The 24,397-nt window shown below is 44.5% G+C and overlaps 1 protein-coding gene across 3 annotated transcripts in view; it reads left to right on the forward strand.

Annotated features, from left to right (window-relative positions):
- CERS3 (ceramide synthase 3) overlaps positions 1 to 18,884 on the forward strand; it is a 42,650-nt gene extending 23,766 nt beyond the window's left edge. For 2 of the 3 annotated variants that reach the window (XM_026791241.2, XM_026791242.2), the window contains 5 exons: positions 130 to 222; positions 414 to 542; positions 2,065 to 2,171; positions 3,466 to 3,622; positions 15,410 to 18,884. In XM_026791241.2, coding sequence (XP_026647042.1) covers positions 130 to 222; positions 414 to 542; positions 2,065 to 2,171; positions 3,466 to 3,622; positions 15,410 to 15,541 — 618 coding nt within the window. In that variant the 3' untranslated portion in view covers positions 15,542 to 18,884. The remainder of the gene's footprint in view (positions 1 to 129; positions 223 to 413; positions 543 to 2,064; positions 2,172 to 3,465; positions 3,623 to 15,409) is intronic. The other variant, XM_074549181.1, reaches the window with a different exon arrangement.
- Positions 18,885 to 24,397: the final 5,513 nt, after the last annotated feature.

Genomic DNA, 24,397 nt, shown 5'->3' on the forward strand with positions numbered 1-24,397 from the left:
TAATTTAGCTTAATTTTTTAAGCAAGAGTCACCAGAGGAGCCGAAGTCAGGAAAGGAAAAAAGAAGTAATCTCACTTGACATTTACTTTTTCCTGTTCTCAGAGTTAACTGTGTTTTTCCTCATCACAGACCTTGCTGCCATCCCAGTACTGGTACTACATGGCCGAGATCGGCTTTTACTGGTCTCTCATATTTACCCTTGGCATTGACATCAAGCGCAAGGCAAGTGCTTGCGCCTGTCGGTGCTTGGTGAGCGGGGAGAGGGAGCAGCAGCGCCTGGAGCGGGTTTGGCGCAGCCACGGGAGGGCAGCATCGCCCCGCACAGCCCGGGAGCCCCGCACAGCACCGGGGGCTGCCCGGCCAGGGACCCCCAGGGGCTGGCATTCACCTCGATTTCCTTCTGTCCCCCCCAGGATTTCATGGCCCACGTCGTTCATCACCTGGCAGCCATCGGGCTGATGAGCGGCTCTTGGTGCGGCAATTACGTGCGCCTTGGAACTCTGGTGATGTTCGTGCACGACACTGCCGATTTCTGGCTCGAGGTAACCCTGCTGTCCAGCTGTCTGGATTTTTTTTTTTAATTTTTTTTTTTTTTTTGCTGTCCTGACTTTTTTAGTGTCAGCGACATTTTAATCTTTCTGCCGCGAGTTTCATATGATCCCTTCCTATCCCCGCAGAGACACAGCTTGGCAGATTTGTAACTTGTAAGATAAAAAAGAGTTTCTAGATAATTTAAGCTGATACTTTGTTACACAATACATTATGAGCAAGAAGCAGAAGAGAATTTCCTCAGAACAGGGACTGGAAATAAAGCTGCCTCCCTGGGTTATTTGTGTTTCACTGATAAAATTAGACCAGGCTGTCACTGAGGTTGGAAAAGACCTCTGACATCAAGTCTAACCTGTATCAGGTATTTTCTGGCAGAAGAAAAGTTTCTTCTCCTGGACTGAAGGGAAAGTCCCTTCCCTGCACGAAATATCAGTGGCAGTGTTTAAGAGGTGTCCTACTCTGCACAGAGCACTGTGATCAGAGTGGCTTCTGGGCTTTTTGGCAGACACACACAGCGTTTCTTCACTGGAATTACCCTGAGTTTATAACACCAGGTTTGAGGGCACAGTTTCATCACCTCCTTTGGTGGCAGTGCCAGTGTAAGCAGCCCTTGTGGGCTGTTGTGTGCCACTGTCCATTTCTATTCCTGATTATCTTACTGTATCAGAACAACTAATTGTGGGGTTGTGCACTTGGGATTGGTCCAGATTAAACAGGTTTTCTTGCTGGCTTACTTTTAATCCTGAATTGCTCCTAGGTCCAATTAACTCTGTGGCCTTACAAAGAGTTGAGTTGACAACTGGTAGGACAGCACTTGGATGGAAACTGGAGTTGAGTACCAGAACAATTTAATCCAGCCCTGCCACTCAAAAGGAGGAGGAAAAGAAAATAAGTTAATCAAGCTGCTGTTTAAAACTTAGGCTTGGCACCTGCAGCTTTGCTCCCACTTTGCCCAGGATGGTTCCTAATGGAGCAGGGGGAGCTGGACAGTTCATGTAGGGGAGAAGCAGCACTTAGAGCCCTTATTAGTGGGATAGAGACCAGCACTGAGATCTCCTGCTCTCAAAAAGGAGAAGCCAGGAGCTGAATCAGGCCCTGAGCAGGGTCAGTAACAGGCATGTCCCAAACACCTGCATTTAAGGGGTCTCCTGAATGTGCAGGTGTGGCAGCAGCTTCTCTTGGGATTCAGTCTGTTTGGAATCTGGTGGGAAAATGAGGAATTATCTCTGTTCTAAAGAGCACTTTGTGTTTCCATGACACTTTATATTCTGGTCTGCGTGCTGTTCTTTAGGCCTTTGATGCAGAGTCCTTTCCTTTGAGATAAAAAGAGAAATATAAACAAAGAATCTGGTCTGATGGTGCTTTATTAGGTATCAGTAAAATGATTGCTTTACGTGTCAAACTGGGAAGAAATACTCTTCCTGCTTAGGTGGAAGATGACTCTTTATTTATGAAAACACAGAATTTATTTCAGAGAATATTTATAATATGTTTGGGGATTTTTATCCACTGCAGGCAGCCAAAATGTTTAATTATGCTCGCTGGGAGAAAACTTGCAACATACTGTTCATCATCTTCTCTATTGCATTCTTCATCACCAGGATGATCCTGTTCCCCTTCTGGTAAGCAAGATTTAATCCAGTCCCAGACTTTTACTTCACTCTCACTCCCCCTGAAAGTTGAGTGTTGGTTCTGATGGAAAAAGGAAAGGAATGGACTGGACTTGAAAATTCTGCTAGTGAGAAAATTGACAAAAACTGCCATTTTCTTTAAAAATTATTATGTAAAAAGAATTTTAAATTAGCCTCTTTAACCTAAATAAAAGCTTTTATGTGTTATGTAACTTGTTTTGTAAATAGCAGTTAAATGCTACTAGCCCCTGCATTTTCAAGGGGACTGAGCTCCTTAACTAAGAGAAATCCTTTTCCCTTTCATTCCACCCTTTCTGCTGTAGCTGCCGAGTCAGAGTACATGACTGTAGTTCATTTTTAGAGCCTTCTTTCTGCTACCCAGTCCTTGGGTAGTGCCTCACCTCACCCACATGAGGAGCCCTCAGAGAAGTTTAGGTGAACCAATTAATTTATGAAGTCAGCACAAATAAATCTTAACTTGCTAAATACTTGCATGCCTTTGGAGTGCTATGATTTAATCTGCTTTGGAGTATCCACATGGGTGCTTAACATGTTTATCTTTTAAAAAGTGTTTAATGTGTTTCACATTCACAGTTCTAATTTGCCCCTCCCTGCACACGGACAAACCCTTAGAGACTCAAGCTGGTTAAATTAATAGTTCTGAACATTGATCAACATAAGGCTTTAATTTCCTGCAGTATTTTCTTTCAGAAATGCTGATGTCTTTTACTTTATTGTTGTTTTTTTAATTAACTGTACAAGTGATCTGCAATCATTTTGCTTCACTGAGTTTCTTGTTCTTCAGTTCTTGAGCTTGGAAGCGAAACACGATGAGATTAAAGGGACTCAAAGAGCCCCAAATAATACAGAAGTAGTGAAGTCTGAAGATGGACAAAACATATGTTAATTAACAAAAAGCCCTGTTGCAAAGCCTCTAGGATTTTCTCTGGAGTGTGGATTTCAGATTAGAGAGAATTTGCACTAAAAAAGGCATAGGCAGGCTCTGAGTTGCACAGTATCTAGACCACACAGAGATGGAGATCTGAAAAACAGGGACTTTTTCTAACCTCACTGAGAGTACTTCCATGCCAGACTCAAATTTCTCATCTTCTGAAGTCTGTATTTCAACAGAGGTGCATAATCTAGTTAAGGCAGGGCTTGTTAATTAATCTACCATCTTTGCAGAGCTTTTTAATATTAATCAGCTTGGAATATGAGATTAGAAATAAGTGTAAATAGCATAAGGAGGAGATCTTGCACCATAACAATAATCTTTGTTTTTTAGGATTCTTCGTGCCACACTATATCTGCCTACCTACTACTCCACCACTCCTGTCATAGCATATTTTTTATTCAATGGGATGCTATTAACCCTCCAAGGCTTGCATTTATATTGGGGTTACTTAATTTTCAAGATTTTGAAAAGGTTCGTTTTCCTAAAGGTAAGAAATCTTTTTTTTTTTTTCAGAAAGATATGTGAAATATCAAACAGATGCCAATGCCTCCGGTAGATTTACTTGGAATTTTATTGTTATCCTGAGTTTTCAAGTCAGAATGTCTGGTAGGGATCTGCAGAGCAGGGAGATGTTCAAATGTGCTTTGCACCTCTCATTGTCACACCCAATGTCTTGGTTGGAATACAAAGACTTCAGCTAGAACGAGGTATTTTGCTGTATCTGATGTTTTGTACCAATAGTAAATGAGAAATGAGCTGTCCCAGAACCTGAAGCCCCAAAATGGTCCAGAACTCCTCAGGAATTCCTGTGATCTGAGTGAAAGCAATCTTTTGTCACTGGGTTTTGTAGCAACTTACCAAAAAAGAAGTGAGTGATAAGAGCTTTGACTAGGATTTTTCTGCAGTATTTAAATTTCTTCAGATTTGCCTAAATCTGAGGCCACCTAAACTTGAGCACTGGTTTTGGATCACAAAGACCAAATGAAGCATATCTGCTTCATTTATATTATATTATGACTCAATGAAATAGTGTCATATTCAGCTGGAGCAGAGGAACAGTGCAAGTCTGGTCTGCCTAATCTGCTTTTACCTTGTAGAGAAAACTCACATGGGGAAAATCTCTGGATAAAACTGCCATTTATGTCTTGTTTGATTGCCTGAAGTAGTGACATTTTCACAAGGTCTCGTGCTATGAAATGTGCAGTGGAGTGAGGGGTAGATAAAATATTTATCAAAAAGCATTTAAGGGGAGGACTCTGGAGAATGTCTCTAAGATTTGGCACAAGTATTGACAGATGTATTTTTCTAGTTAAGATGAAATTTTAGTTGTGCTGTTGGAAAATGGTATTTTTTCTGAGGCCCAAGAAACAAAAACTTAATTAAACTGAGTGTCCTTTTGTCTGAAGCAGTTCAGGCTGTGCAGCATCTTTAGGAAATAGAAATATTCCTTTCTCCCTGTGTTTAATTGTTGAGTGCTAACAGGAACCATCCTGTAATTATTGGATTTTTGGATACCATCAAATCTTATGCAAACAGCTGGGTATCATAGGGAGACCCCACATGTGCCCTAGCAGTTACAAACTCAGCCCCTGTAAGACAGCAAACAGCAGCACAGAAGGCACAAATCTGTGGAGGAAATGATTTGTGTTGCTGTGCCTCTACAACAAGCTTTTATGTTCCCTTAGACACTGAGAATTTTGTATTTCTTCTGTCTCATTTACCCCTGCTTGAATAATTACTACATTAGTTCTGGCCTAGGTGTGAAGTGCTTTACTTCTTGTTTTCTTTTGTGATTTTGGCCTTGTCTCTGTGCTGTTCTTGCTCCCTGTGCACAACCCCTCTTCAGAATGGAGAGACATCCCTGTGCCTCCCAGCTGAGGAAGAGGAAGGCTGTGCAGAGCTCTCCATCCACACTGGCTGAGGTTCAGGGTGCCAGAAGGTGTCAGATGCAGTGGTGAGCAGGACATTGCCAGGCCAGCTATATAAGGCCACCCTGCCCTGCCTGCTTTATGTGCCTTTGTAAGAGGCAGAAATGTTTTATTTTGAGATAAGAGCTTTGCTGTGTTCGTCACTGCTAAAAAATGAGAAAGCACCAAGCCTGCATCCCTACCACGGATTTTTGATTCCTTATACAGCTCTCTGAGAAGATGGTTTCCAAATAACATTTTTACAGTGGTAGCAGCAGCAGCCTGGGCCCTTTTCAGTCTGGATGACTTCAGCTGGCTTGCATGTGCAGCCTGTTTTCCATAGCAGTGGCAAACTTGGCTGTGAAAGCAGCCAGTGCCTCCAGAGCTGGAAAGGCAACGTTGAAAAGAATGGTGTTGGCAAGGAGGGTTTTTCTACCAACATCTTTGTTACAGACAGGCTGCACACAAATAGCTGCTGCTATTTTAGGGAAATACCAGTAGACCATCATTCTGGTGTTAGTAGGGGTTTGTTTCTCTGCCCAAGACTAGCTGTTTTCTGAATGAAAACTTAGCAATTTCTGATATTTTTCTTGAAGCAACAGTTAGCTACTTCGGATGGAAAAATGAAGTCATGGTGTAACTGGGAATAGAGACTTCTGTTGTTTAACTGAAGGAAGCTCTGAGCATGGAAGGGTGTAAGGAAGTTTTTCAGTGCCCTCTCGTGCCTCAGTCCTGGAGTTTTGGGGTCATTGCACCCTCGAGAGTTGGTGGCTTCTTCCACGCTTTCCTCTTGCCCATGAGGAGATGATTTTCATTGAGAGTGGCTGGTCAGAAGCTTTTCATCTCAGCTGTCACCTCCCCCTGCACTGACAGAGGGGACAGTTGCCCTCAGCCCTCTGGGATGACTGCTCCGCCAACTGACTCGCTTCAGCAAAAAAGAGCTTGGACTAAAGTCTTGTGGTTTTCCTCCTCCCGAATACTGCAGTGAGACATGGCTGAAAATGAGGCAAAAGGAGAGAAGGGAGATGATCTTCTGCCATCCCTCTGTGTCCTGTTTTCCATGGGACTCTGCCCAGGGACTGGTGGCACAGAGCAGCACTGGTGGCCTCCAGGCTCAGGGGAATTGTGCCACCTTGATGCCCTGGGAATGCCCTAAAAATGGGGAGTTCTCCATCCACAAGCTCAGCTGTAACCAGCTACTTCACATTAGGAAGCTTCTAATTTTCCATAGGGGTAAATTTGATGGTTCAGAATTTTTTTCTTTCTTTTTTCTCTCTGGAAAATAGAAATGTTCTCTAAATGTCCTTTCTCATGTGATATTCATGACCTTGTGTATGAGTAAGGCCTGTAAGCAAAGCCCTTCGAGGTCAGACCTGTAGCCACGAACCAGTTCTGCTTTGGGAGGAAGGAGGACATTCTTCAGTGAAATTTCTTTTCAAGTTAGGTCAGGCAATTGCAATGTTAGCTGCTGGCTGCCATCTTGATGTCCAAGGCCTTTTGTTGCTAGGAAACTCCGTGTGTTTCTGTAATATTGTTCAATTACATGGTTAAATTACCCACTTGTATCAAGTTTCAAGCACCACTGAAACATGTCTAGTCATCATGTCTGCACATATGAGAATATTTTAGGAAAATTGAAAAAGCATATAGAGAAGTATGTACATATGCACTGATTTAAAACATCTCGCCAGGAAAATCCCGTGGAGATTAAACATTTTATTTCCAAGGTCAGAAAAAGGGAGTGAATGACAGCAGCTTATAGCCACATTATTATGGCAAATTAAGATGTAAAATATATGTTAAACCCATTACACACTGAGTTAAGGTTTTGAGACTATGGTGCTTTAAATCTTGAAAAATGTGTAAGTTGTAGGAAATGGGCATGATGTCCACATGTCTCAGATACTTCAGGGCTGATGCAAAGTCCATCAGTGGAGGGTAATGGCAGGTTTCTAACAGACTGTAATGTGTCCAGGAATAGGTTTTCCTGCTCTTGTAATTGTTTTGCCACCATCAGACCACCTTCAGGGAAGGCAGTGAGCTGCTGTTATTTGGGAGTCCTCAGCAGCAGTTTCCTTGGATTCACTGTGCTTCTTTCCTCTTCCTGAAGCAGAAAAGGCCCTGCACTGCAGTAGATCAGGATTTTGGACTTGTCACTCTTTAAATACCTGCCCATGTTCAATATTCCGTTGGCATTTTGTGCTTGGTAAGCTTTTTAAAGACTGCTTGAGTGTATCCTTGTCCATGGTTTGTTCAGTCCTTATTTGGCCCAAATTCCCAAGGCAACAGTGAGAGTTAGTGTTCAAAGAATGACTAAAAACAGAGTAGGGGAAACTGAAAATGATAAGAAAATACTATTTTGGGTTGAAATGAGAGCTGTGAAGTGCTTGTTATGATACTTCTGCTGTTTCCAGCCATCATTTTTCTACTGCAGCATTTTTCCTCTTACTTTTTTTATGCTTGATCTGCTGGCATCAAACAAATGGAAATTTAATGAGAATTAGCACATTCAGTGAGAAGTAATTTCCTTTAGAAAATTGCCATACTACAGGAGTTAAACAGAGGACAGGCTTTATTTCCTAACCTAGTGGCACATAAGATTTTGTTTTCTTGTGTGTTTTGTCAGGCCTGTGCTGCCCAGGGGTTGTTGGGCTGCTGGTAAAGCAGACCTGGAGATGCACTTGCCTTAATTCCATGTGGCTGTTTTGAAAGGTGCAATACATTCTAGAGGATAATGATAATCTAGTGAGTTACATTTTAATGACTGGAACTGGGAAGTTGTGGAAAAGCTTTTCCTGGATATTTTGTTGTTCCCTTCTAGACTGGGAAGTGCCAGTTCTGCTCTGGAGTTTGAGCTCTCTCAGTGGAGGGTTGGCACAAACATAAGAAAGTTTGAACTAGATTAATAGGGGTTGCTTTTTCTCCATTTTAGAGGAAAACAGGTTGTGGAGAAGTTGGATTTTTTGTTTCTCAACAGATGAATATTTATAGCAGATTTTCTCATGAGGGTGGCTTACTAGGGGAACAAAATAGGCCAAATGAAAGCTTTCCCTCTTAGACATGAAAACCAGTCAATCTGGGAGCCTTCCCAGTTGGTTGAAATGCTTGCCCTGGGGACATGAGCTGTTTAATAGCCTGGAGATGGGAGTTAGCCAGCCAGGTCAGCAGCGTGGAGGCTCGTGCCCTAGTAAAGGGAAATTACTTCCTGCTATGACTTTCTTTCATCTGCATATTTCCCATTCTGCTGCAGCAATCTAGTTAAACCCAAAGCCTGGCTGCAAGTCTCACTTGATGGTGCCAAATTGATCCAAGGGAGGAGGGTGGGAGGCAGGCAGAAGGAGCATAGAGGAGTTTGGGGTTTGCTGGATGCTATTTACAGTGGTAGGCAAAGAGCAGAGGAGTCAAGGCTGCCCCAGACATGGGTATTGTCAAAGTGCAGCCCAGCAGAGCCTGTGAAAGAGGAAAACCCACCAGTTCTTCTCCACTGTGCCAATCCAAGATCACTCTTTGGTCTCTGGGGCCTCAACCAGTTTTCCTGGCCCTGGGAGTCAAAAGGCAAATTTCTGTTTAGATCTTTACATTTACTCCAGATTCTGAACAGGGTCAGCAGCTGAGCAGTGACTTCCAGAGGTGTGTTCCACATGCTTAGTGGATTGTGTGTTACTCCATACACTAAAATATACTTCTCAGCTTTCAATACAGCAGCAATGTTCTTTGCTGGATTTTTAAAATTATTTTTTATAAACTCTGCTTATATGCCCATATTTCCATTATATTTTTCACTTGAACATTATATAAAAATCAGGTAAAGCTTCAACAACCTGGGTTAAAGGCTGTTATGATGATTGTGGAGGGAGAAACCACAGAAAATAAATGGTGGGCATTTGGGTGTGATAGATGGGTGGTGAAGGTGTTCTGGGGCAGAGCACCCTTGCACAGCCCTGCTGGGCACACACAGGACTGTGCAGGAGCAGCCCCAGCCCCCAGGCCAGGCTCCAGCAAGTTCCTAATTCAGAGGGAAGACAAATGTTGGTAACGTTTTTGCTCTAAAATGAATTGCTTTACCTTGCTGTTCTCAGAAGGGCATTTGCTGATGGATTTTCTGGCTTCTCATTTTAACTGCTTGTATCTTTTAATTTTCTAGAAGGATCTTTATGAAATGTTCCATTTCTTGGTCGTTTTATATATACACCTATATAAAAATTATATATGTGTAATAGTGTGCATATGTATTTATTTTTTCAATTGCCAAAAATCAATTCACAGAGCGAACCCTGAGTCTTTACAGAACTTTTGATGCCTTCATTTACTATTTTTAATATATTCTGCAGAGATTTGAATTGTGACTATGTTATGAGGTGAATAATTCTTATATTTTCAGAGGGAGTTACTGAACTGCAATCTGGTGAATCGATTTTAAAAAAGATTGAAATAAAGCTAGTTAACGATAGGATAATATCAATTGAGAAAATTGTTCTGTCTTGTATTTAAAGAAAATGTTTCCCTAGGAGGACTTAGGAGTGCTCCAAAATCATAATTCCATGGCAAGAAGGGAAGAAATCCTTTAAAGGAGCAGTTTGTGCTCTGTAACACGATTGCAGTGGGTGTTGATCAGGCACAGGACACTGCAGGTTCCCCAGCAGGAAGCCCATGGGAGTCTGGGCAGGCAGGGATGGGGGTGCAGCAGCTCCAGGCTGGGATTTGTCTTGTGTAACTTTGGCCTGGCCATTTCCAGGGTCCCTCTGCAACCAGTGGAGGAAGAGTGGGGTCCCCACCTCTGTATATTTGGCTCAGTAAGGAAACTGCATCAACTTTGTTCCCTGGGTGCCAAAGTATTCCATACCCAGCCTTGATACCAGGGTGGCTACAAGGACTGGGTGGATTTAAAGTATTGCAATATGAATATAGGAAAAAAAACATTACTTGTTAGGTATGCCACTGAAAATGAGGTGATGTTTAAGTAAGGATATAAAGTTTAGATGCATCACAACAGGAGTGGAATGGTCTCTGAGGATGTAGAGAAATGTCCCTGCTGGGCAGAAGTCCTGTCACACACCTGTGTGTTGTGGTCTCAGTCCACAGTGCTACAAGGCTTCTGCAGGGGTACTCCTTAGCAGCTGTGTTGTTTCAAAACATTATTGAGTGCAGTATCATACCTCACTGAGAACAGCACGAGTGTCTGATCAGCTGTTTTGCAGCCAAAACAGCATTTCTAAGGAGTAAAAGCGCATGTTCTGATAAAAGTTCATACCACTGAACTCCTTGGCTTAAAGCAAGTTCTGTCCTAGGGTAAAAAAAGTTCACTACAGAGAACAGCATCAAATGCCTATTATATTGTTCTTTGTTTCTTTGCCAGCTGTGGATTTAAAATTGGAATAATTCAGAAAGCAGTGGGACATTATGAGTCACCCGGTACCTCCTGGGCCTTTGACATTATCGTAAAGCCCCGCAGGCCGCGTGCGAGGTTCCCTCAGTGCCTTTCAATAACTCAGCCAGCAGACTCTGGGCAGCACAGAGCCTGATTTTCTGCAAACAATGCCTTGGTTCTTCAGAGCACTCAGGGCACTCGGCCCCAGCTCCAGGTGTGCTGTGCTCAGGGACACCACCAGCCAGGTTTTCGTGGGGTTAAATTTATCCTGTCAGTCAAAATCAGGGATGTGTTCAAGTAGAAACATTTAGTTTTATATTCTTTCCAATAATTGTGGAATTAGTGGAAGTTTTAATTTTTTACAAGTCTTCTTTGAGTTCCCTCTGAAAACTGTCAGTGGAAAGCTTGGGGACTGGATATTACATAGAAGAGATAGATTCAATAAGAGGACTTTTTACCACAAGACGTCCAATTAACTTAGAGAGTCTGCATCTTCATTTTAAACTGCAAAAAGCAAAGTCCAGCTGTGCATCTTCCATGGAAGATAAACATTATTTATGTTGCCTAGTGTGTATGAGCTGAAAAGGGAAATGTATTTTCCAATAAAATCTTCCAGGCTGGAAATACAGAAGAGTTTGCTTGAGTCCAAATGTATATTGCTTAGTCTCAATAGGAAAGTAAAGACTTATTAAGTCATATGTCAGCTGAGTTGAATTATTGATGTTGAATTCAACATGTTGAACTCAGAGATCCATCAACTTTATAGTATTATTTGTTAGAAAAGTACCCCCTTCTATCTATTTGGACTGACTTTTTATAATCTCTCTTGTTTATTATCTCTTTTATTTGAGGCAGTGGTTGCTGACCTGACTAATAGCTTTCATCTTTGTACTTCAAGCTGTTTCCATATGTGCAGGTGCTGTGGAATTTACTGTCTTTACGTTGAAAAATCAAGATCTAGTCAATGTGTTTGTGGATGTTTAAATGAAAATATTTTTAAGGTAGAATTAAGGTATAAGGTTCTGATTTTAATAGAAGATACATTTAAGAGTCAGAAAATTCCAACTAAATGTTAAGAATAAGTATTTCAAAGTCCAGAAATCAGAATTTCACCAGATTAGAAAACAAAATTCTGCAATCAGCTCTGAATTGTTTTGATACATCAGTATTTGGTAGGAGAAATCCAGTTAAGTTTGTGGGTGTAATCTATGCTTAGCACAAAAAATTAATTTGTGCTAGTCTTGTCCAGTTTTGGCCAAATTGAAATCTTCTGATGTTACTGAGAAGCCTGGAGTGAGTGTTGATCCCAGCAGGTGAGTTAGGCCTGGACCATCTCCCACCACTCACATGGACACAGTCGGAATCATGGAATGGTTTGGGTTGGAAAGGACCTTGAAGCCCATCCCATCCCATCCCATCCCACCCATGCCATGGGCAGGGACACCTCCCACTGTCCCAGGCTGCTCCAAGCCTGTCCTGGCTTTGGACACTTCCAGAGATCCCTCTGGGCACCTGTGCCAGGCCTCCCCATCCTCACAGGAACTGACATTTGCCAGCAAGGGCCATTCCCCTTCTGAGAAAGCAGAGGCACATTGCTAGGGTTTCCTCTCTGTTTGTAGGATCAATCCACATTGCTACAATTTATTTTTGCCTTCTAACACTGCCTGGCACTGTCTTTGCCTCTGCTCTTACACTTTGCACTTGAGCTACCCTGCTGTGGCAGATATGGAGCCCTGGCTGCAGTGTGACCAACTTTTTTTCCATGAAGTCACTTAGAGGGTTCTTTACTGTTTATCTAATGCTAATGGCTTCAATGACACATGTTCTAACAGCAGTGAAATGCAAGAAGCCAAAACTACCTTAACAAATACGGTTCATTTAACTAAAAGAGGCAGACTGAGCAGCAGGTGGAAGGGTTAAACAAAAGGAAAAAAAAGATTATAAAAGTTTGTAGCTTTGGCTTCACTACAAATGGCTCTCTTGCAGACTTTATAGCATTAGTGTTGCTTCTCATAAACCTTGAAACCATTCATCCATTTACAAAGATTAAATTGGTTAGTCATCCAGAACAGAAAATGTACACATCCATTTTGTCTGTTACCCAAAACCAGCTGAAGTATAAGAAATGCATTTGATGCCATTAAACTAAAGCATTGAGTATTAATGATGGCCTCAGCTGTGGTATTTACAGTTTGCCAGCTCTTGTGTTCCTGATAGTACATTCATCTGCTGCTGCTCAGGGACAGTCAGAGAGAGCCTTTGAGCTGGAAAACATGAGTATAATATATGATGTGAGGGGCTCAGAGAAAACATCTTGGTATTAAAGCAGAGAAAATCCTACAAATGTTACAACTTTTGTTATTATTAGAAGGTCAAAGTTAAGAGGCACAAACTTCACTTAGGATATCCTAATATATTTATAATGGTCTGTTAAACGGTTTGCAAAGACAGGTTTGTTTGGATTTCCAGTTACAGATGAAGCTATTGCTATTTCAAGTTCTGTCACTTAAACAAGCCAGACAAAAATGGCCAGACTCTCCTAAAGCAGGAATTTGTAGAGGCACTTGGTCAGGAAGCAAGTTTATTTTTACAAAATCTAATAAAAATTAGATTTAATTTAGCAGCATTTTTTCTTGATTAATATCAGAATTTCAGAAGTAACACTCTTTCCCAGAATTAAGAAAATTTGCAGCGATTACTTCAGAATATGAAGAAATTTAATTCTGCTGCTTTGAAATCTGTAAGATGTTCTCTCAAAAGCAGGGATTTACAGTGAGCTGGAAAAAAACATGACATGTTTTTTAATTACTACATATAGTGGCTTTAATCAGAGCATCCAGCTAGACAGCATTACAACTGGGAAGGCAACTCTGAGCTTCCAGTTCCATGTTGGAAATGCCAGCTCATTCCTATAGGAAACAGGAATCAATATCACAAACTGGCCATCATTCAAAGCAGAGCAGTTTGCCAGCTGTTCTTAAGCACATGCCTGGGCACCAGCAACTTGTGTGCAGCACAAGGAGGGACTCCAAATGAAATACCACAAACTTCCCTGACATTATTCCCAGGGAGTCCCAAAGTGCTGCTCCTGTCACTGCCCACAGTGCAGCCTCAGGGAGATGAGAGCATTTCCAGAGTGTGCAGTGGATTTGGTATCAGACACTGCTTAGGATTAGTTTGCTTTTCTTTCTGAAACATTTCTGGTGGCAGAAAAGCAACAATCTTCCCCCCACCCCCTCAGCATTTGTGTTTTACTGCAGATACAAATGGCAAAAATACCAGGAGGGAGTGAGGTGATCTGAAAGAGCCAGAACCTCATAAATTGTGTGGGAAAGGCTGTCTTGCCTTTTCTCTAACTGATGGCATGCCAAGTTTATTTTACAGTATTTACAGTAAGATTTGTTTGTTTTGATACCCTTTGTAAGTTGTTAGGGAAAAAGCAAAAGAAAATCTCCAGGAAGTTTATAGTTTGTGATGAGCCAGAGCTCAGGCTTTAATTTGCTTTCTAGCCCTATACTTTTACTAGGAGTGTAATATATGAAGGGATATGAGATTGCAATTGGATGAGTTATTACTGGGCTGTTATTTATTTTCTCTGTAAGAATTTGGTGCTTCAGAAAGACCTCAGAGCAGCACGCTAAGGAAGTGGAATTGTTGGTTCATTCCAAGAGCAGATACAGGAGGGGCAGGAACAGCCCTGGTTTCTCCTCTGTGTCACTGCTCTGACCTTGGCACATCACAGGGAGCACAAGCAGCCTCTGCCTGTGTAGCTGAGGTGCAGATGGATGGCATGAGAGCACATTTCTCCATGATGGAGTGGTGCCTGTGTGGCTGTGCAGGCAGGGCATTGTCTGTGCTGAATTCCTGCCAGCTCCAGCACAGGCTGGGGAGGCAGAGCTGTGTCATGAGGAGAAGCCCCAGCATCCTGCAGTACAAAGAGACACAAAAAGTGGTGCCTGCTCTCAGGAATTAGGAAGAAGGAAGTGTTTTCTGGATGTATAGCATCTCTCACTAGAGCATCCTGCCCTGAGTCTGTGCAGCACCGGTGTGGAAAGTCCTCCAGGCAGATGATGCTCTTGTGAGCTTGTTGCACTGAAGGGAAAACAGGGGTGTTTGGGTTTAATGCTGAAGCCTCAATTGTTTGAAACAAACTTCTGAACACATTTTAGAGGCTTGGGTTATGGCAGGAGTTGAGAAATAAGAAACTAATGGTGTGGGTTTTTATGTGCCATGACAAACAGCACAGCATGGTCTCACCTCTCCCTGAAACACAGGGTAGATGTGATGACTTTTCTCTCTGTGGTGGAAATTCACTGTTTCCATTTTGGACTGTCTGAGATGAGCCATGTTTGCCAAATGCTAGGAGCTGTCCCCATGGAGCTGGGGAGGGATTTTCCTGAGGGCATTTTCCTGCCTTGCTGACCCCTTCCATCCCTGCTCCTGGAGCTGCCTTTCTCCCCTGAGCACTTCCCTCAGCAGGGTGATGAACCCAAAATGCACAGCAGCTGTACAGACACAGCCTCCCCCGTGCCAGTGTTGATGTGCTGTGTATACCACTGAGCAGGAAAGAGCATTTTAGGGTCAGCAAGTGTCTTTGTGCAAAGCTGGTGCCAGGAGATGCTGGCACAACTCATCACTGTTTAGTTTACACCTGTCAGAAGCAGGCAGCCTCTCAGCTCCTGTGTTTGGGTGAGCGTATTCATCATATTTAGCTTTTAAACAATATTCTTTTCATCTTCCCTGCACTTCACAGCTGTTAATTAATCCCACAGCACCCAGGGATTAATAGCCACACTTTACAGGGAAAAGCAGAATTGAACAAGAAGAGGTCAAGTGGCTGGGCTGAGGTCATGGAAGCAGTTTTGTCTAAAGAACATTTGGTTCTGCAAAATGAAAGTGCTGTTAATTGATCTCCCCTTGGATGTCAGCCTCCATTTTGGGGGCAGGGTGTGTTTCTGGGGGTCAGTAAAATGTGTTCACAGTGCTTTCTCCTCCCTAGGACTTGAAAGATGATCGGAGTGATGAAGAGGAGGAAGATTCTCTTACAGACACTGAAGAGGAGTCCACAAAGAGTGGCACCAAGAACAGCAGTGGGTCAGGCAAGCACCTCCTGAGCAGCAGTCACCACTAGCCCTGTCCTGCCTCACCTCCTGCAGCGATTCCTGCTCTGGTTTCAGCCCAACCTACAGGACAGGATTTAAGTCAAAAGGCTTGTGAGAGACTGTGATTGATTTATTGTTGGCTACTGGGCCTGGAAAAAAGCCCAGTTTGGAGGGGAGGGAGAAATTGCATAACATTACAAAATGTGTTAATGACCCACTTTCAGAATCGTTGTGGAGTGTGTGGAAAGATGTTTGGACACGCTGACTGACAGTGCTCCACAAGGGCAAAGCTCAAGAGAGTCAAGTAATTTAGTGTCCCGTTGATTCTAATGTTGTTTTTCAATCTGATATAAGATATATTTCATCAAACAATTTAAATCACAGATGTTTTGTGGTAGGTAGGTAGTGTGAGCTCCATTAGGAACCAGAATTACTCAATGTGGGAAAAATTTGATAGTGCTATACAGTGACTGGCATTTTATCTGTACTTTTCAGTTTAAACCCTCATCAAAATGGGTATTTTTCTGACTTATATTTCATTTCCTGGAGGCCAGGGGAAGCGAACATGGAGGAATTCAAATTACTTGTCTGTGAAGGGTTGGCTTCAGTTTAGAAATATAGTCTTTCTCTGAAGTGATAGATAGCTGAAATATTGTGTCAAGGAAGTCACTGTTAAAACCCCAAAACTCAGCCCCAATTCTCCATTGAGCTCCAGGCTTCTCAAATGTCTTCAGTCATTTTGGCCCAGTGTTAGAACAGAAGGTGCAGAGGGAAGAGAAGAGGGGAAATGGGGATTGGGAAAAACACCCTCTGCTCCTCACTCATCTTCAGACCAGAAAGTTAAAGCCAAATCTCATCCATTCCCTTCTTGTGACCTTGTCTCACAGCTTTGGATGCTGCCTTCTCTGGAGTGAGGCCACCAAGCTCTGATTTGTGGTTCTGGAGTGTTCACTGCAGGTACCTGGGCACTGGGGAGCACAGGACTGGCCCAGGATATCACACTGCCACTGCTGGGGGTTCTTTGATACCAGGATCTGCATTTCCATCTCTGCTCTTTTATAAAATGGGGAATCACATCAGCTAGACCCAAACTTGGATGTGTGGGACTTCAGCCACAGGGTGTTTATGCTGTAACCTGTGGGTAACAGCTCAAAGTGCCTCTATCCTAAATCTGCACTTCTGTTCTAACACAAGTGGGGCTGCAGCAGCATTTTCAGTCCTGGGGCTCTCCATGGAGAGCACAGGCCTTGTAAACAGGGTGGTGCCAGTCCCATTTCCCTCTGCATTAGCTCACAGGGTCATAAAGGATTTGTGTCATAAGTCTGGGAGGTGAGAGGCTCTGCATGTGGTTCCACAGTAGCTGAGATCATCTGGGGAGCTAAATCCAGTAGTTTGATGGAGGCCAGGGGAGCACTCCTAGAGCAGCCTCAGGCAGAGCGCTCGGGTCAGAGCGGCTCCGTTCCCCTCCTGCAGGAATTGGTGACCTACAGGAAGTGTTACAGGCCTGACTTGTTTTCCCAAGGTTTCCTTGGCAAGTGGGATGTCATTCAGTGACTGAAGCATTGAAAGAATGGGAAATGTTTGGGATCTCAGATATGAAGAAAGAACGCTGTTTCATGCAGTTACAAGAAGCTGGTACAGAGTCTTTTTTTTACAGTGTCTACATTTTTACTTGTATTTTGACCATTTTGGACCCCAATGTGCATGTTTTACCACAAAAGGAATTACACTGAGGAAGAGGCATGGGCTACAGCTTCTGAGAAGGAAGGGAGATGTGTGGTGGTGGAAAAGGACCCCTGTCCTGGTGCTTGTGGTTCACTTGGGCTGAGTGGGCAGAACCCTGTGAGCAGCCTTTGGCCACCAGTGCCCTTCCTGCGTGGATGAGAACACCTCAAATACTGCAAGGGGGGAGTATGGGGAGTTTCAGCACTGATGGCAACATGCAAAGCAGCTGCAGAGTTTGGCAGGGGCACAGTTGTTATCGGGGCCCGTTTATTGCCTGAGTGAAAAACACTTTCCTAACAAAACGTGGAAATCCGGCGTCTTGGAGGATTTACACTTCCTTGGGAGAGACAACGGCGCTTTCTTCGAGATCTAACGGGCTTTGGGAGGTGGCCAGGGTATTATCATTTGATTTTGGTGCCAGAAGCTTTCCTCCTATGACTAGGAAAGGAAACACAAAGGATGATGTTGTCACAGGAATGAGCCTCTGAACAACTACTGATTTTTAAACTGGAATTTATAGTCTCCTTGAGGCCAAAACTTTGCCTTTCCTACTCAGGACAAGTCTCCCACTGAAGCCAATTAACTCTATTGGAGTCTTGCCTAGGAAAAATTTTGGACTGCAGTCATCCAACCTAATTGCAAGAACTGTTGTTCTAAGTTGATGTGAAACTGGGATCTTAGAGGAAGAACAAAAGGTAGACAAATACACTCAGGTATAAAACTTTGAGGGAAATTTTGGGTGAGTACAGAAGAATATGGAAGAAAGTAACTTCTTCATCCTGAAGGTGAACTCTGGGCACAATAAGCTACTAAGTAAGATTGCAGGGGGAGGGGTGGAAGGCAGGCAGGAATGGAGGGCCCTTTCCAGGGATTACTGTCTTGGACAACTAAGGGGATTAGATTTAAAAATTCTGAATGTAAACCACTAGGTCCTGGTAATAAATACCCACAGCACAGAAAGAAGTGGGAATGGGCTGTCAGAGTGTCCTCTGTCAACATCACATTGGTCATTCCTGGAGTTATGTGCATTTAATTTCCCCCTTTCTACTGATGGAAACTTAGAAAGAAGAAGCTGAGGTCATGTGGGAACAATTTCTTCTAAAGAAATTTATGTCATGGTGCTTCAAGATTTTCAGTCTATTCAATGCAATGCAATGAAGATTCAACATTTTTATAATCTTGTTGTACAAAGAGTCTCAAAGTGCAGGTGCAGAACAACTGTGGGTGTGTGTGGGAGCACAGGTAGACTCTGACATTTTCTTTTTACCATTTCACACACTGTGTCCTGGTTCAATGAGCTGACACTGTGCATCTGGCTTTGCTGTGTCACTTTGACTGTGCCACATATTTCTGATAGAGCTCTAGACTGCAAATCAGATCTTAGTCCATAAGATGCAGGGGAAACTCTTCTGTTCTGTTTAATTTCTCTGGATTTAATTCATATATTCCTGTCCATGTGTACTCTGCTTCCTCCATACTTGTGTCAGATTTGTCAGCCTGCTCTGGATTGGGTTTACAGATCTCCTTTAACCACAGAACTCATTTTGACTGTTCATGTTATTTGGTATAATTATCACTTTTTTGTTCTTAATGGCACTGACTTTGGTAAGTTGAAATACACACTACAAATAAATATTTTTTAAAAGAGGTGTCTAGGTAAGGATTTCCTTGTTTTCTCTGCCTTGCAGTGTCCTCCTCTCTGCTTTCCATTCCTTCCAAGATTTTCAATGGGAGCATCATTAATTCAGGAAATAATTCCTTACTCTTCCAAGTTTTTCTGTTGCCTGGAAAAAGCTGGATGACCCACAATCTTCACAAGACCTAACAGCACTGTCTGTAAATGAACTTGTTTTTCTGAACAATCAACAAGTGGAGAGGAAGCAAAATTAATGGGGGCATCACTCATCCTTTGTATCATTCAAGGTTTAAGCTTTGATTAAAGTACTTGTGAGTGCTCCTGAGTACACCAGGAATGCTACACCTGCTTGTACCTCCACCCAGCTGGGTTTTGAGGTGCACAGTAGGGTTGCCTAGGAAGCTGTGTGTGTTCCAGCAGGTTGTTGTGGCATTATCAGTGGCTCATCACCAGCACCTGTGAGACAGCTCAGCCATGGATCTTCAGCTGGCAAAAGCAGGAAAGCCCTACAGAAAACAAGGGAGTTGTGCCCATTTGTATCAACTGAAAAACTGCTCCATATTTCTTCTTTCCATTTCTGCCTCCCTGCTTGGGAAGGTTGCAGAGGTTCTCACCATCTCCTCCCATGGGCAATCAAACAGAAGGGAAGGTGTTTCAGCCCAAATAATGAACTCTAGCAGAACACTTTGGTTTTATTAGCTGATTTTTTTTTTAAGCTTATGAGTAAGAATAAAGTAGACGGAAAACAAACCGAGCAGGGCCGTGTGAGTTTTGGCTACAAACAACTTGCAAACTGTGAAGAATAAAAAAAAAAAAAAGTTGCTGAATTTGGAAGAAAAACACCATCTCCACAGGCACTTCCCCCAGCTGTGGGTTTGAAGAGCAGCAATCACCAGGAATGACCGTCCATGCTGAGCCCACGGATGCAGCCCAGGTGGGAGAGCTCCAGAGCAGGCCCAGGGCTGCCCCTGAGCTGGGAACCTTTGGTGAGGATCCACACACGAGCCATGAATGTACCTGGGAGCTGATCTCACCCAAAATCACTGGAAATTATTGTTCCTGGTTCCCTGGCAGTTTGATGGGCTCCCTCCAAGGAAAAGGAGGTGATCAAAGCAGTGTGATCTCCACCCAGGCGGGCTACAGGGAGCTTCAAGAGGGGCTCTGAGAGGTCATTGGACTGGACACCTCTCTCTGGGGCTACCTGAAGTTTCTGCTGTAATAGAAGAAGGCTGAAAGCACAGGCCTGAGCTTTAACACACAAATCTGCAAACACAAAGTCATAACAACCCACACAGGATAATGTTGTTGATGTTCCAATAGTCCCAAGATTTATGAAAATAGCTTCTATTTACTCAGCTGGAGTGAGCCCTATTCTTCTGAGTTTTGTTACCCCATAAAGCATTCAGAGGAGACCCCATAATCATTTCAAAGTCAGAAACATTAAGTGGAATAACAAGTATAAACCCTCTCCACAGTGACTTTGAAGTGCAAGAAGCATGGCCTTGTAGCTGTGGAGCTCTGTTTTGAGCTGGGTGGGAAGAAACAGGTCCCAGGCAGTTGTTTCAGGTGGTGAAAAGTCCATATTTTTCCTACCACAAAAGAAGCTGGTCTAAAAGAAGTTAAGTTGAGCAGGGAAATAAGTGATTAAATTTCCACTGAAATTCACAGGAGTTTTTCTCATGATACTGGTGAGAATTAGACTCAGATCTCATGTGAGCAATAACAAGGACAGCACAGCACTGCATTCTCTTGCCATCAGGCACAGCCCCAGGGCAAAATCCTCCTTGGAAAATTAATATTTCTGTTTGCAGGACACTCACCTGAGCACAGGTCTGCCTCTTCCCAAGCTGGGCATGTATCCTTTCAAAGACATTCCTGACAAAGCAGTCCTCCCCTTTTCAAGGCAGAATCCTCACTTCCAGCGAGCACTCTGCATCCTGTCCCCTGCCTGCTCAGGATCTGAGCAGTGCCTGGGCTCCCCTGCCCACAATCCAAGGCCAAATTTACCAGGAAGAGGTGAAATAGGTGCTGTGGTTGTCACAAGGGCCTCAGCACGTTGGTGCAGCTGGAGAGAGAAGGGAGCAGAAGGAAAAGTGGGAGCAGAAATGGCTGGGACAGCACAGCAACGGCTTAAACACAGAACTGACATCACCAAGAATCACAAGGCAGAGCAGGAACAATCTTAGGAGGAACAAGTCCCAAGAGAAGGAGGAGATAAAAGACAGTGGTTGTGTATGCTGGGGATCAGCATTCTGAGCAGCAGCAGCCAGCATTGCCTGGACTCAGGGATGAACTTTGCAGCCAGTACAGCTCCTTCTCCCCGAGCACCGGCGCCTTCACACTGGGCCCAGCCAGAGTTCCCAGGGCAGAGCAAAGCAAAGGATCTGGGAAAAGCCCCTTCACAGAGTTCCCAGTACGTGAGTGAGGGGACTGGGCTGGGGCTGGGGTAGAGCCCAGCAGACCTGCAGCTGTGGCAATGACCCCACACTTCACCTCCAGTTGCTGGGCGAGCCTGACTCCCCCTTGGACCCCAGAGCTGGTTCTGTGCTTTTCCTGGCTGACTGGAAATCCCAGGAGTCCCAGAAGAGCTCCTGGAAGATTTCTGTGTTTGCCTTCTACAGCAGAACAGGAGAAAGCTGCTAAAAGGCCTTCCTACAGCACCTCTGGGTAAGTGTCTCAGCTGTCATGGGCTGTAGACAGAACAGGAGAAATCCTAGGATTTCATAAGAATCTGTGGGAAGCAGGAGCTAAATCTTATCAGGTTGTGCTAAATCTTATCAGGCTGTGCAAATCCTACCTAGTTCCTTTGCTGATTTAAAGGAGGAATTATTCAGCAACCAAAGAATGTCTCATACATTTCCCCAATGCAAGGGCAGCGAGGTCAGGTAGTGGTTGTGTGTTTGCAGCTTTTTTTTATCCCTTTGGGTCCTGCAGGGATGAGCAGAGAACAGGACCCTGTAGCAATGTCCCCTTTGGCCTAAGGGCAGGACTGTTCTGTAACCCTGACTGTTCTACAGGGCATGCACAGCATTCAGTGAACTGGGGAATGCTTCCCTCCGGTTCTGGCTGCCTTTGCAGAGCCCAGCGCTGCTGGACCTGCTGCGGGGAGAGCGCCCCGGGCCCCCCCGTGCCAGCCCCTGTCGGTGACCGGGTCATTGCTGCGAGGCCCCACGAGGTGGCAATAGCAGGACACGGCTCCCGGCGGGACGCGGCTCCGGGAGCGCTGCTGTCCGCCTGTTTGCCCCTGAAAACAGATTCCCTTGAATATCGCCTTGAATGCGCAAACTTCACGCAGCCGGTATTTGCACTTGATCGGTCCCTGTCAGAGAAACAGGTGCCGGGTAAAAAACCGCTAAATTTTGCTGAGATTGAGTGTTTGGTGCCAGCCCAGAGGCCCCGTGTGCTGGTGTCCCAAGGGCTGGCATCTGCCTGGGTGTCACCACTGGCCCTTTCCCTGTGGTGCAGCAGTGTCCTGCTTTCTCTCCTGGTACCAGAGCTGTACGTGGTGTATCTGGGGTAGAGAAGAAAGGATGTTAAATCTGCTCTGACACTGCTTTACTGCCTGTCATTTATCATACTGTCTCTTTAACCTACATATTTTTCAAGCCACAGGGTTTGTGGCTGGTGGAAGGTGAAGTCCTGTTCTCATCTAGATCCTTAATGCCTGTAATGCAAATAAGGAGGATAAATCTCTCAGAATAATGAGGGTTACACTGCCATTCTAATGATGCCGTTCTGATGGTGCCGTTCCACTTCAAGAAACAGGCTCTCCAGCACAAGCATCAGGTGCAAACTCCTACACTCCCCAAGAGTGTGAACAGGAAAAAGGGACCCATTGGTCCAAACAAGCTGCTTTAATCCCATTTGGCACAACCCTCGTGGTCAGGCTGTGCTCAGCTATGAGAGCTGGTATCTGGTTTGCTTTGATAGCAGGATGAAAACTTTCCATGAGCTCTCTCCATAGCTGTGGGTGGACAGGAGGTGTTTGGATGCTGGGTGACCATCTCTGTGGTTCCCAGCTGACCCCAGCTCTTCCCTGGGATTCACTCAGAGCCAGGAGTCACCTGGGTTTGACTCGCCTGTCCCTGCAGGCTGGAGCTTTGGGGCTGCCTGCAGGCTCTCTCCATGCAGGGTTTCCCTGGGCTGGTGCCCAGCTGTCAGCACAGCTCCCTCCATCCCAGCTCAGAAGGGGCTGGTGGATGCTCCCTGCCAGCAGGCTCTCTGACACACACCTCCTCTCTTTTCCTGTGTGTGCCCAGCCCAGAATTCCTGACAGCTGGCAGGTTAAACAGTCCTAGAGTGACACTGATGCTTTGCTCTTATGAACAAACACTTGCAGCCAAGCCAAAGTCAATTGCCAGCTCTGTTGGGAGAGAGGATCCAGCAGCAGAGGAACATCTCAACTCTGTTCCTGGTTCACTGTATGACCTTGCAGAAAAATGACAATATTGGCCCCAAATGGACTGGATGAGGTATTGGTGGCTGTTGCTGATTAGGAGCAGGATGTGTTTCAGACTCCAGGCGTGTTGCTCCCTCCAGACCTCGCACTGACCCTCATGTTAGTGACTCTGAGCACTGCTGACGTGGGCACTGGGGTTTCCTCTCTGGCTGTGGAGGAAAAGGCAGCCCTTGCCATGCCTTAGAAGAGTGTGAGGGGAGCAGCACCTGCCAAGGTGCACAGGGCTACAGATGTGGCCCTGCAATGGTCACAGCACGTCCTGCCCACCCTGCTCCTTTATCCCCTGAGGACAAACGTGCTTTCACTGCTTTCAGTGAGCTCCACAGCCTGGAGATGCAAACTTGCACCCGGTCCAGGCTTTGGTAGCATCCATGCAGATGGATGAAGTGCCCTGTGCATCCCCTTGGCATCACCTCTTCCCAGCCATGCATCACCTTCTTGGCTTACAGATCTCCCCCTCTGGCTCCCTGTGTCCTGCTGCAAGAACACACAGAGAAAGAGAAACCTTATACAAAATATTCAGTTTGGGGAAATGATCCTCATCCAAGGCAGGTGATGGACCCAAGGGGAGATGATTGAGAGGAGATGGGGAGCACCAGATGTGGGATATTGCCAGTGCCAAGGAGGTGGCACCTGCATGAAGGGTTTGCCATAGTCAGCTCCAAGCATTCAGAGCTTCTGCCTCCACACACACACACAAAAAGAATCAATAGCATTATTTTTGAGAAAGGATTATCTTAAACAATCCCATAGTTAGGAACTTTTTAAATTTGCTCCTGGGCAAAAACCTTCCAGGCTTCTCCTAGCTCACTTTCCCAGCCTGTCAGGAGGTCAAACATGGAGTTAAATGAGAAATCAATCTCATGATTGTAGGAGCCAAGGTCCAGAGAGGAAAAACCCAAACAAACCATAAATCATAACAAAAGAAAATGCCAGCTATTCCCAGGTTCCTGATAACATCATCAGAGGTGGCAACACTGGACTCCATAAAAAGCCTGACTGAACTTTAGGGTCAAGCAGGGCAGCTCTTTGCTTTGTCCGTTTGTCCCCGCATGCCTGGGGAGT

Source organism: Zonotrichia albicollis, chromosome 11 (assembly GCF_047830755.1).
Source record: "Zonotrichia albicollis isolate bZonAlb1 chromosome 11, bZonAlb1.hap1, whole genome shotgun sequence".
Lineage (NCBI taxonomy): Eukaryota > Metazoa > Chordata > Aves > Passeriformes > Passerellidae > Zonotrichia > Zonotrichia albicollis.